We start from the raw sequence: 13,405 nt of genomic DNA, 5'->3' as shown, positions 1-13,405 counted from the left end.
CCTCTGCTATCATTGGTCTCCCTCCTGCAACCTCCGGTGCAACACCTGCAGCCTGTTTGCCAAAAGAAGAATCTCCTTAGAAACGCACTGGGCACCAGACACAGATTTTGCACCCTGCACCCGTCCGCCACTCTGCCACTGTGCCGCTGGTGGTGTATGATGGTGCTTCTTTTTGGCCCTGTGCTGGTCCTAACCCAAAAAGCTTGGTACTCACCTGACCCTTGACCCCTTGCTGACTTGCCAAAAGAAGAATCTCCATAGAAAAGCACTGGCACCAGACATTTATTTTGCCCCCTGCACCCGGCCACCATATAGGAGAACATTGAACTGTGCTGAAATGTTTCTGTGTCAGTTTTTCAAAGTGACCATGGTCATGGTCTTAAAATAAAGAAGAAACAACATATAATTATCTAAAATTGGTATGGATCTCCTTATTCAGGCATATGTCCTTTATTGATCACTTTTGTGCAATAAATGTCTTACACTCCTTTGTGTTAGGCCTAAGGCTGCTCGCCCACACTACAACTAATAGAGCACTTTGGGTTTTACATTGAACCTGTACCCTTTTGGGGAACTCCTGCACTCTGGACACTGTATAACAATCTAGTGGGCATACCATATACAGAGCCAGCTTCTTACAACCAGTGACATTAAATAAGAAATAGATAACGTAAGGCCCTGAATGATAGATAGTATGGGACTTGCTTGGTGGTTTGGTTAATGATTTAAGGTCCCTCGGGTTAGGTTAAAATTTTAGAACGGTAGAAAATGTAACTTTCACAAAATGAATTTGTGCTTCATATAGAATTCTCATATCTTGCCATTTCAAAAGTTAATATAGAATCAATACAGGTTTAGGATCTTTACTCTGGGCCTGATTTCGAGTTTGCTAGATGGGTTACTTTACCATAAATGTGATGGATATACAGACTGCCGTATTACAAGTGTATTATACCCTAATGCACTTGCAATAAAGCGGACGGGATATGCATCACATTTTTGACTGAGTATCCACCTGCCAAACTCTATATGAGGCCGTAAGCCTTGCATACCATGTGAAATCATTAGGTTGCTATATTGCCTCATCAACGTATTGCTAAGTACCCCAAACTACTTAATTTACCTCTTTATTAGAAGGTTTAATACCATTGTTAGGACCACCATTCATTTTTTTTTACAGTCAGATATTGTTCTTTAGAAATTCTGTATGACGTTAATTGTTCAGCATTACATGAAATATCATTATTGACCTCTTTCCATGCCAGTTCACTAAAATACAAAGGGCCACATGTATCAACAATTTTTGCGTTCACAAACGGCCCGATTCGCAGAATCGGTCCATTTGCGAATCCATAAAAAAGGGTTTTCACATTTATCAAACATAAATTGAGATTCAGTAACATGTTACCGAAGTGCAATTTGGGTTTGTGATTTGGTATTAGGAAGGGGCATGTTTAGGGCGTCCCTTCCTAATACCGAATCTCATTGGTATGTATAAATGTTTTGCGACCGAAATTCGGCCGCAAAACATTCGCATTTTACCACCTACTTCAAGTAGGTGGTAACCCGTCTCGCAAATGGGAAGGGGTCCTCAAGGGACCCCTTTCCCTTTTTGAATGTTTGTAAAAACCGTTTTTTAAGAGCAGGCAGTGGTCCCACGGACCACTACCTGCTCTTCAAAAATGAAAGGCAAACTTTTATTTTTTATTTTTGTAAAGCATCCCGTTTTCCTTTAAGGAAAATGGGAAGCTTTACAAAAAAAAAGATTGCTTTATTTAATAGCAATCATGGACATGGTGGTCTACTGACCCCAGCAGGCCACCATCCTTGTGATTTTTGCGATTCCTATTTCATTGATATTCATGAGGTAGGTCCTTTGCAATCCCCTAAGAATAGCAGAAAGTTTTCAACACACTTTCATGCATGCCGTTTTGCTATTTCATAATTGCGAATCACAAAGATTTACATTTAGGGAATCGCAAAACGGTGTATTGATGCATCTTGCCCAAGAGATTCATGTTACAGTATCAAATGTTAGTCATTGTCTTAAACCGCTCTCTATACAATGCTCTGAATCCATACATCAATTAATATAGTTTTGTCTGGATATTTCATTTTCACCTTTTTTAAAGAGAGCAGTGTGTCAACATCAAGTCTAATAGCAACACAATGCATGTAGGCTTTAATAGGCTTTTTTAAATTATTTTCTTTGAAGAATATTTCAAAATGCAATTTATGTGCGGATTTATGCAAATTAATTTGAAAGAAGAGTGTGGTACCACTACTACCTAATTTGAGAATTCCATTATGAGACAGATCCCTGTGACAAATTAAGTTTTGTAATGTCGACTTGACAAGTAGGCATTTGTCAAACTGGAGGAGTCTTTCTAGGTAATGGCTTAGTAACACCCAGTTTTTTGCAAATTCTGATTTAGAATTGCCATATTTACACAATAGCTACTTAGAGTCATCTTTTACTGAGTCGTGTTGAAAGAGAAAATTAGACAAATTAAGCCAAGATAAGCTGCAAACCTAATCATTGGTACTATACCGTTGTAGTAGTTAACAGCTGGAAACCCCCATCATGACTTGCACTGGAAACTGCTTCAGCTCATTTTGAAGCGCTCTAAGCCTTATTATTTTATATAATGTACCACTCAAACCTGTTGCTGGAGTGAAAGATGGGTTGTTTATTACTTTATTAAAGATACCCATGATGGAGAGCTAAGATGACAACTATCTTTTCATTCCCCATTGTAATATCTTCAATTGTAATAATTAACATGTGAACAGAATAGCATAGCAAGACCATCTCTTCTAAAAAGCAGTGGGCAAAGCAACAGGCCGGTAAAACCAACAAGTAGGAACAAATAACCCATGCTGTCTACCAGAGTTGCGTTACACACTTATAATATGCTGTGGCTTTACAAATATCACTTATAGGGACACAGCATAATAAAGCTGCAAAGGCTCTTTTACTAAATGTGGAATGCCCTTGGCGCTTAGCAGGTAATGTTTGTTCACTTATTGAAGCATTATGTTATGCAGAATCTGTTTCATTTGGAAAACACCAGTTAAGATGAGTCGAAACCTTCTTGCATCAGACCGTTTTGATAAAAAAATCTGGTTTGCTCTTCTAGCCAACTTTAATTTTACCTAAATAAAAACTGATGTCTCTTTACATCCATTTTGCACAAAGCTCTTTTAATTAGGCATGTTAAGGTGTTAAACGATCTCATTACCACTCTGCTGGAACAAAATCAAAAACAACTATGGTTCTTATGAACGTAGAATATGTATCTCACTGACTCTACAAGCTGAAGCAAAGGGCTTTCTGGTATAGATGTTTCAATGAAGCTTTGTGGATAGCTTCATTTCGAATGACTGCACTAACCTTCCATAAGGGACGTCTGCTAGGTGGAAAACTCTTTTGTATGACTTTCAAGAACTCCTTAATGACGGGTATTGTGAAAAGACACCTGGGATAGACTTTTCCTGTAAAATGAAGTAGCAGCACCATGCATCCTAATGGAAGAGAATTAAAATCCGATCTTGCCAAATAAAGGAAATATATGAAAGAACACAACATGTGATTGGATTGATCTTTTTCTTTCCGGGCTACCATAAGCGTTCATGTAGCTTGTGCATAAAATTTGGTGGGGATCTTTTGACAATATGGCACAGCAAACTTCATAAGGAATCTTAATTGTTTTACAAAATTATTTCCACCCCATCATATTCCTGCCCCTAGTGCAATCTCCATGTCTCTCCTCTCTCTAGATGTATCTCCACTTGTCCACCACTCCTCTCTGTTAACCCATGGAGCTTCCTGATACTTTACAAAGTTGAATTATGAAATCATACTTCACTTTGGGCCTCTCACTATCAATATTAATGCACACATTACGTGCACCCCTGCTCTCCAGCACTTAACTTTCCAACTAGCTCTAATTCCACTTCCAAAAGGGAAAGTGCTGCTTCCGGTGTGAGTGTGGCGTTTGTTCTTTTCAAATCAGAAAGCAATATCACACACTAATATGTGACAAGAGAATGCATCAACACCGTTAATGTATATGTCTCACCAAGATAGGGAACAAACAAGGACCACCACACGGAGGGGACGGGTCCTTCAGAAAATATTATTTAGGAATTCCCAAATGAAAGCAAGTCTGCTAATGTCATTAATAAACAGGCAGCTTATATGACCATTCCACTTGAAGGCATCAAACACCATGTTTTCTTTCTCCCAGGAGTACATATTAGTGATGCCTAGACACAGGTGCTTCTAGAGCCTGGTCTGAAGTGTCCAGAGAGGGCTTTAACAGGGCGGCGGACGGAAGTAGGTTATCGGACTTAGACCTCGCAGCTAAACTATTACGTTTCAGAACGAGGATAACCTCCCCTGCCCTATGAAGCCAAACATTACTCCATTGAGAGTATTTTGATTTTTTAAGCTCACCCACTGTGGTGCTAGCTGAAACCACTGGCACACTTTTGCCAATCAGTGGTCCCAGAGAGTAGGACCGGGTGCGTCTTTTAGGGGACGCAGACCATCCACTCCACTGGTTTTTTGGTCCTGAAGAAAACCTGGTTAAATCTAAACCTTTATGGTTGAAACATGTAGACCAGACACATACAGAGATACACAGGTTCATAGTTACCCTCACTTTATCTCGCCACGATTTTAACATTGTCCAGTTGCTTGCAAATAAAGTTTTTTTTTTCTCAAGTTCAAACCAGGACAATTTTTAACACACTTACCTTTTCTTTTCACGCACCTTCACTCACAACCAGCTCCACTGTAAACAGGTGTTGTAGCACACCCTGATGACGCTAGGTCATTAGGGTGGACCCCGATGATGAAGCATGTCATCACTAGGTGATGAGTGAGGGGTTTTTTAACAAAAGGAGAACTTCTCACTTTTGTCCAACTACACACCCCATTAGGAATCTGTGATTTCTCGTTGGTGGTACTCCTCTCTTTGTTTCTAGTGTCCAGAGAGGGCCCAGTGTTTAACTTTTGTCCAAGGCACCGGAAATTGTTTTCACAAGCTTAGGAAAACCATGCAATTATCTGAGTATATTTGAAACACTGACTGCCTTACATTGAGAAGTGAATTTTCACAAGGAAACCTCTCATGAAATTATCCAATCTAAAACATTAAAACAAAAGTATTGGTGTAGTAGTTCAGGAAGTATAAATCATAGTGTGTAATGAATTCAAATTAGGTATAGATTCCTCCAAAGAATAACCCAGAAGTCAAAACAATGCTGTAAAATCCTACTTGCCTTCAAAAACGTTACACATTCGTTTTTTCAGCTTATACCCATTTAAAATAAGGCTCAAACTGATTTGTAACAAGTATTTTAATATAACAAAGCGTAAAGAACATGTGTAGCCATATGTAAGTGCTACGTTACCTTTCCGTTGTATTTGGTGGCAATAAGATTGCAGAGAGTTGTTTTTCCAGAAAAAGGAGGACCAAATACCACTACCTTACATGGAGGAATTGGCATAGGCGGAAGAAGGAAAGGCCGTGGATTTGAGATAAATTGTTTTAAAGCATCTTCTGACGAAAGTATATACATCTTATCTAGAAAGCTTAAAAAAAAAAAGATGCTAAGTACGTAATAATGTTTCACTCATATGCTCAAAATAACATTAATGCATTACGCTTACCTGACTGAAAACTCAGTCACCCCCATTTTTATGTTTCCTTCCTTCAAAGCAACTGGGCATGCACGGGCCCACCTGCTTCTCCGCCATCTATATCGAGGTGCAACAAGTTGAATGGATGCAATAGTTCTGAAAAGCTCCTCCTGTACAGGGAACACATAGCACCAGGTAGTACTTTCATGTTGGCTTATTTGTGCTTCACTTCACTTAAGAAGTGTTTCTAACTTAAACAAAAACTCATAAAGATTACTTCCATCTTTTTTTTGTTAATGACTTATAAGCATAGTTATATTCATTCTTCTGTCAATTGATAAATCATATCCTACTTCTACTCAGTAATTTACATTTTAAGTTAAGGAGGTTCATTGTTTGTTTAATACAAATACTCTTTTACATAATATTACACATTCCCACACTTTAAATACTTATATTTTTCACTATTTATGCCTCCATTGTGAATTGTCTAGTAATACCGAACTGAGAGAGCATAGGAGTTTCCTGCCAAACTGGCAATTTTTCATGTGGTATTACAACATGCAAAAGTATCAAGAGTAGTTTTGGGGATACATCCACTAGATTGAACATGGTGAAATCTGTCTCATGAATCACATATGTAAATTTGAAGGATAACATCAATTTCAGCATGTAATTCCCCATTGCATAGGGGTCTAAATTGAATTACTTGCTACCCACAGTAGTTCTGCAATCTGGAATTAACAATGCCCATGGTATTATTAAGACTGACTAGGAAATTACCACACTAATACTACCCTCACACTTATGATGTGGACCTATGTAGGTACCTTTCCAGAAGATAAAAACAGAAAACACATTAGTTGAGATTTCATCTTTGCCATAAAGTACTGAAATATAAAGGTTTCAGTAATCAAGAAAAGTGGAAAATATATTTCCAAAAAGCTGTGGAGTGAAGCTATTGAAATACTGGATAAAGGACCTCAAGTTCCAAACCACAATCTTGTAACACTGAGCCTGATCTATTTATGGTCTTGCCTTGGACAAACCTAAAAATAATCAATTTGTATAACTATTTCTGCATACATTGAATATTTTGAACAACGTTTTTGTTTACAATCTGGGATTGTGGACATTTTTCAATTAGTCTTACATGCTTGGCTCCAAAGATACTCAGAAGAGAACCTGAGGGTGTGTTAATGTCCCATGTAGCAATGGCACCTTGTACGCTATGGCTCCTAGCTCCTCTACACAGTCCTCTCTACATTTCTACCTTCTGTTGACACTCCTACACAGCATTTGTCTCTCTAAAGGCACGATTACGAGTCAGGCGGTCCAAGGACCGCCAGACTCATGGGTGCGGCAGTGGCAGTCCAGCCACCGCTGCACCGGCTGTCCGATTGCTCCATTACGAGTTGGGCGGTCGGACCGCCAACGCCTCTAGGGAACCACCATTTCCTGGAGGTATTGCAGCAGTCAGATGCCGTAATATGCTTGGCTGGACCACCGTGTTCCTGTAAAGCATATTACGAGTTTCCTCTCCTCCGCCGGTGTCATAGAAGTTCCTCCTCCATGTACACCATGGTGGAGAGAAAACAAAGGGCTCCCTACAGGACCCCTGTGCCGCCACCACATTTGGATGCTATGCTGGTGTGTGGCCCAGTAAGGGGGTAGGTAGTTCCTAAGGTAGGAGGTGTAATGGTAACCCTAAGGAGCTATAGGATGGGTACTGAGTGCCCTAGTACGTAGAGCCCAGTAGCACTCCCAGTAGTCTCTGTCAGAGGAGTAATCTGGTTTGGGTGGACTGTTTTTTCCTGACGAAAGTTAGTCTTCCTGCATGGGTGACAGCAGCTATAGACCCCAGCCTGAGTGCTGGGAGTGAAAATCAAAGGCGCTGTGAGGGGCCTGCATCTGCATCTTGAGGGTGTGTAGTGACCCGGATGAGTGAATGTACTGTGGTAGTGTATTCTCCAGATGGAGAACAGCCAGTGACCCAAGAGACAGGTTTCAGACCTATCTGATTTAATGGCATCAGTGCTAAGGCACTCAATCCTTGCCAGAAAGACTGTAGCGTGACCCATGACAAGGGTGGGCCTAGACCTGCGCAGGTCATCTTGGCACTAAGTGTCCTCGACCCAGGAACTGGGTGAAAGAAGTGCATAAAAGTAACTCACTTATTCAAAAAAGATGGAGAAGTATGTTCTATCATTAGCAGGCATGTTAAGAATGAGGTGCATAGAAGAGGACGCAAGGACATTAAGACAATTTGTTTTAGATGTGGAGATCCAACACATTTTGCGTCTTCAAAAACCTGTCTATCTATTAATAGATAATGTAACAATTGTAAAAAGAAAGGCTATTTTGCCAAGATGAGTAGAGAGGCAAAAAAGCAAACTAAGCATCGCAATGCACAGGTGACCCACAGTTCAGATTACAATGAAGTGTGCATTGATGATGATACTGCAATGGGAAATGACATGGTGTTACTGGTACAAATTGATGAAAACGAAATCAACAGATGAACCTGTCAATCCACCAATTTGTAACATGCAAGTGCATGATAAAGAGTAGTTCGTAACGGCAGATTCAGGTTCCCCCTTTTCTATTATTTCTAAATCTTATTTTGAAGCAAAACTTGGAAATGAGGTACCACAAGTATTGCCTCTTGATATCCGTGCTGTCACATATGATGGACGACTAATTGATTTTGAGGGTCATTTTGTAGCCACAAACCAGTTCAAAGGTAAATCTGCTCAACTAAAGATCTACGTGGCAAACAAAGAGCAAATATTTCAGTCTGGAAGGATAAAAGAAGACTAAACATCAAATTTGATCCGAGTGCTGAGAATCCTATGTTGGTAGTAACGTAAATGGACGTAAAGGAAGGAATAATAACGTCTTTTACGGACGTTTTCAGTCAAAAATTGGGGAAATTCTAAGGATATGAACATGAAATAAAACTTAAGCATAGAGCTGAACCAATCAGACAAAAAATGGGAGGGGTACTATTCAGTGTGAGAAAGGAATTACAGGAACTTTTGGATGAAATATTGAGAGATGGCATTATTTATTTATTTATTAAAGTTTTGTATAGCGCTAGCTGGACCCGAGGGTATCAGAGTGCTTCACAACACGTACAAATAGGCATCAGAGAGGCAGTGAGGAAGGAGAACAGAGCAGGGAGCACAAGGGTGAAGAGAAAGACTTTACAATAGTAACAGGAGCGCAAAAACAGGGTAGAGTCAAAAGCAAGTCATCCGGCTCTTGGACCGCAGAGAAAAAGGGCTTTAAAAGTCAGACGTGGAGATCTTACTACTATCCAGAGCGCTCAAGGAAGAGGGCTTTGAGTAACATCTTGAATTTCGGGAAGGAGGCGGTCGTTCTGATATGTGGGGGGATGGCGTTCCAAATCTTTGGAGCATTGCCCGCAAAGGATTTGCTGGATGTTTTGTGTTTCTGGGATTTCAGAGGAATGAGTAGGAGCATGTTGGAGCTTCTAAGGTTCCTAGATTGACCGGCCTTTTTGAGCTTGTTGGCCAGATATTCAGGTTTGCCTGTATGCAGGGCTTTGTGAGTGAGGCAAGCTGTGCGGAAACTGGCTCGTTGGACGATAGGGAGCCACTTCAGATCCTTAAGAGCCGGGGAGATGTGTTCGTATTTCCTGGTTCCCGTGACCATTCTTGCTGCGGCGTTGAGGGTAGAGGTCAGAGGACCCAGGTGAGATTTGGCTGATCCAGTCAGCGTAGCGATGCCATAGTCAATTCTGGAGTGTACCAGAGCCTGAGTAGCCTGTTTCAGGTCTTTCGAGGGGAGGAAGGGTTTCAGTTTGTAGAGGAGTTTCAGGCTCAGAAAAGCACTTTTGGCAGTTTTTGAGATGTGTTCTTTCATGTCCAGTTTAGGGTCAAGGGTGATCCCTAGGGATTTTACGGAGTTTGTAGGAACAAGTGGAACATTCAGGGCGTTTAAGGCTTTGAGCCATTCTAGAATTTGGGGGTTTTCATCTTTGTTCGAGATGAGGAGCACTTCGGTTTTTCCTTCATTGAGTTTGAGGTTGTTGGATGAGAGCCAATGTTGAACTTCAATGAGTGTGCAGTTCAGGCTGTGGATGTCTGCGATCGAAGTGGTTTCCAGGTAGAGTTGTGTGTCGTCCGCGTAGAGGTGGAAGGGGATGTTGCACTTCCTTAGAATTGACGTGAGGGGCTCCATGTAGATGTTGAAAAGTTGAGGTGAGAGTACTGACCCTTGAGGCACACCTCTAGTGATGGGGAGAGGGTCCGATTCGCAGCTTTTAATTTTGATTCTTTGAGTGCGGTTGTTGAGAAAGGAGGAGAACCATTTTAGGACCGTCTTTTCCATACCTGCTCTCTCCTGGAGGACATTGAGTAACAGGGCATGATCCACTGTGTCAAATGCAGCCGAAAGGTCTAAGAGGATGAGAAGGCTACATTGGTTGGAGTCGAGCGACATGTGAAGATCGTCCAGGACATTTAGGATTACGGTTTCTGTACTGCAGCCTTTTCTAAACCTTGATTGGTGTGGGTCGAGAAGATTCATGCTTTCTAGGTGCTGGGGAAGCTGAGACAGCACACATTTTTCCAGAATTTTCGATAAGAGTGGAAGGTTCGAAACTGGTCTGAAGTTGTTCATGTCCTTGTGGTCCAGGCCGGGTTTTTTTAGGAGTGGAGTGACTTGACCTATTTTAAGGCAGTCAGGGATGGAGCCCTCGCTCAAAGAGCTGTTGATGATCTTGGCCCAAGTTGGGGCTAGAGTGAGCTTCAGGTCTTTTGTTATTCTCGGGGGAAGCTGATCAAGGGAATGGGATGAGGGATTGGTGGTGGCTATGAGATTGCTTATCACTTCAACCTGGATAAGCCGGAAGGAGGACCAGCGAATGGCTGAGGTTGCTGGCCTGTTGAGGGTAGTTGCGGAGGGAATGGCTGAGGGCATAGCGCAGAGTGAGCGATCGATTTTGGCAATTTTTTCGTTGAAAAAGATGGCAAAGTCGTCACATTGAGATTTGGATGCTACCCTATTGTCTATCACAGGAATGGATGTTTGATTCCTGATGATGTTGAAGAGTTCTTTTGGGCGGTTTTTAGCATTGTCTAGAGCGGAGCAGAAGAAGGACGACTTTTTATTCTTGATATGGTTGTAGTAGATTTTACGAGTTGCCTTGAGTTGGTCCCTGTTGAGGGAGGTGGGGTTGGTCCTCCAGGATCTTTCCATGGATCGTAGGTGTCTTCTTTCTTCATTGATGTCTGTGGAGAACCAGGATCTGGAGGGGATGCTTCTTGGTTTTTTTAGTTTCCGCGGTGCCAGCTGATCTAGGACGAGCTCCAGGTTGGCGTGGTACAGCGAGGTGAGTTCCGTGGTGGAGAGGAGTTCCGTCGAGTTCGAGAGGAGTGAGCTAAGTCCCTCTTCTAGCTTATCAGGAGGAATTCTCGAAAAGTTTCTGACCCACTTGGGGGAGGTTTGAGTAGGTGGGAGGGACAGAACCGAATGATTGATATGGAAGAGAATGGCGTGATGGTCCGACCAGTCCACCGGGATGATGTGGTCGATCGAGATTGTCTTTTTATCCGCGATGATTGCATCAAGGATTGCTCCTCTATGGTGGGTTTCCTCTGTGCAGTGCTGGGTTAAATCGTAGTCATGTAGAAGGGAGGTGAGAGATTGGATGAGTGGGTTTTTAGTTACATTCCATCTAATGTTGAGGTCGCCAAGAATTATTCTGAAGTCGCTATCCAGAGCGGTTTGTGTGATCAGGTCCGTTAGCTGAGCGCCAAATTCGGAGGAGTTGCCCGGAGGATGGTAGAGGAGAAGGCATTGAAGTGGACAGTAGTTCGGCGACTTGAGGCTGAACGAAAGGCATTCAAAGGATTTGTAAATGACGGAGGGAGTTTCAGTGATGGAGAGGTCATTTTTGTGGATAATAGCTATTCCGCCCCCTTTGTGTATGGGCCTGTCTTTGTGGATAATAGCGAAACCGTGCGGCACTAGCGTGTCCATGATGGGAAGGGATAGAGTGTTAAGCCATGTTTCAGTGATGAAGGCGACATCCAGGTCATGGGAGAGAATGGTTTCGGCAATTTCTGTAGCATGTTTGACGGCGGAGCGGCAGTTGATGAGAATACAGTTAATCGGGCGGTAAGCATTCGATTTTGGATTGCCAGAAGTAGCTCTGGGTAAGGAGGAGAGATAGGATGGTGGTCTGGGAGCTTTTCGGGGGGGCGGGTCTCTTCCTACTCCCGTGATGACTTGAATCGGGACGAAGGGTGAATGGGATTGGGGTTGAGCTTGGGCTGGCTGGGTAAGAGGGGATTCATAGGGGGCGACGAGGGAGTTCACTTCTTGGGGCGAAAGGGAGGGAACAATTCTTCTAGGACTGTCAACTCGTGGCTCAGTCCTGGGTTTGGTGGGAGGAGGTTGGGAGCCTAGGGGGGGCCTGGACCCAACTGGAGGCAGAGAGTCATTCCTAATGGGATGTGGTTGGAGGAGGGGTGGTGCGACGGAATGGGCGGGTGGCAGGAGTTTCTCTAGGGAGGATAGGGTTTCCTTCAGGCCAACAATCAGGGTAGCGATCTGGGCTTCTAGAAGGTCCAGGCGTTGCGTTAGTTTGGGTGTTGGGGGGTGGGGGGTGGAGGGTGGGTGAGGCTGGACCTCGAGAGAGAGAGAGAGAGGGGCAGTGGGGCAAGACTTTGCTGAGGGGGATAGTAGGGGTTGGGAGGACCGGTTCTGTGTTAGAGTTAGATTGTGAGAGGACTAGAGGGGGAGAGAGGCTATGGGGCAAGTAATTATTCAGGAGGGAAGTCGGGGTGGGAGGATCTGAGACAAATTTAGAGATCGGGAGGGCGAGGGATAAGGAGGGAAGAGAGATGAGTTCCCCTAGGGGGTGGAGGTTGTCTTCACTAAGGGGGCGGTGAAAGCTAGAGGAGTGTGGGTTCGCGTTGGGGGCTGTGGCTCAGTGATGATGGGTGGTCTGGGATCTCTATGGGTAGGATACTGAGAGCCTGGGGTGCTTTGGGAGACGTGGACTAGAGGGAAAGGAGTCGGATGGGTAGGTGGGGGTAGTCGAGTTCTGGGAGTTTGGGTGAAGGGGGGCAGTGGGTGGGGAGTAGAGGGGGGTGGGGTTGGGGGGCGAATGACTGGAGACATGATTAAGCGCGGGGTAAGGGGAAGGTGAGGTGGTGGAGGTACGCTCTTCGGGTTAGGCGTATGGCAGGAGTCATTAGGGTTAGTGGACCGCGGCTGTTGAGGGTGGAGAGCCGTAGACGTTTTAAGAGCGGGGAAGAGGGAGTCGAAGAACTCTAGGTTTTCGTCTTTCGCCTGAATTATTGAGGAAATAGAAACATCCGAATGGATCTCCCCTGTGGTTCTTGTAAAGCAGAGTGAAAAACTAGTTACTTACCTGTACACTATGGTTCTCCAGTATTATCTTTCATAGATTCACATGCTTGTATCTTCCCCGTTGTCATGGTGGGAGTCTCCCGGTAAAAGAATAACCATAGCAGTAGAAGAAAAAACTGCCTGGAAGCCATAGAGTTTTGAAACAATAGGTAACCTCTCCTCCTCAATATGTGGCCCAAACTACACCCAATCAGCTGCCAGCACCAGCCTACACCATTCCCAGCAGAGCCACCATACCTCAGATTTCCAACAGCCCAAGAGTGAGCTTTGTAAGAAACCAGAGATAAAAGGTGGTCTACCTAGCAGAAACGGGGAGGTGGGCAGGTGCATGTGAATCTATGAAAGATA

The 13,405-nt window shown here is 43.3% G+C and overlaps 1 protein-coding gene across 6 annotated transcripts in view; it reads right to left on the bottom strand.

Annotated features, from left to right (window-relative positions):
• The window catches only part of AK9 (adenylate kinase 9), a 1,611,121-nt gene that overhangs the window by 1,339,430 nt on the left and 258,286 nt on the right, over window positions 1-13,405 (bottom strand). For 5 of the 6 annotated variants that reach the window (XM_078648533.1, XM_078648534.1, XM_078648537.1 and 2 more), the window contains exons 11-12: window positions 5,681-5,820; window positions 5,422-5,602 (exon numbers count right to left, since the gene is read on the bottom strand). In XM_078648533.1, coding sequence (XP_078504659.1) covers window positions 5,422-5,602; window positions 5,681-5,820 — 321 coding nt within the window. Of the gene's footprint in view, window positions 1-5,412; window positions 5,603-5,680; window positions 5,821-13,405 lie in introns of those variants that run through there. The other variant, XM_078648538.1, reaches the window with a different exon arrangement.

Source organism: Lissotriton helveticus, chromosome 6 (assembly GCF_964261635.1).
Source record: "Lissotriton helveticus chromosome 6, aLisHel1.1, whole genome shotgun sequence".
NCBI lineage: Eukaryota > Metazoa > Chordata > Amphibia > Caudata > Salamandridae > Lissotriton > Lissotriton helveticus.
The sequence above is the reverse complement of the archived record's forward strand: the minus strand, read 5'-3'. Positions and strand labels throughout refer to the sequence as shown.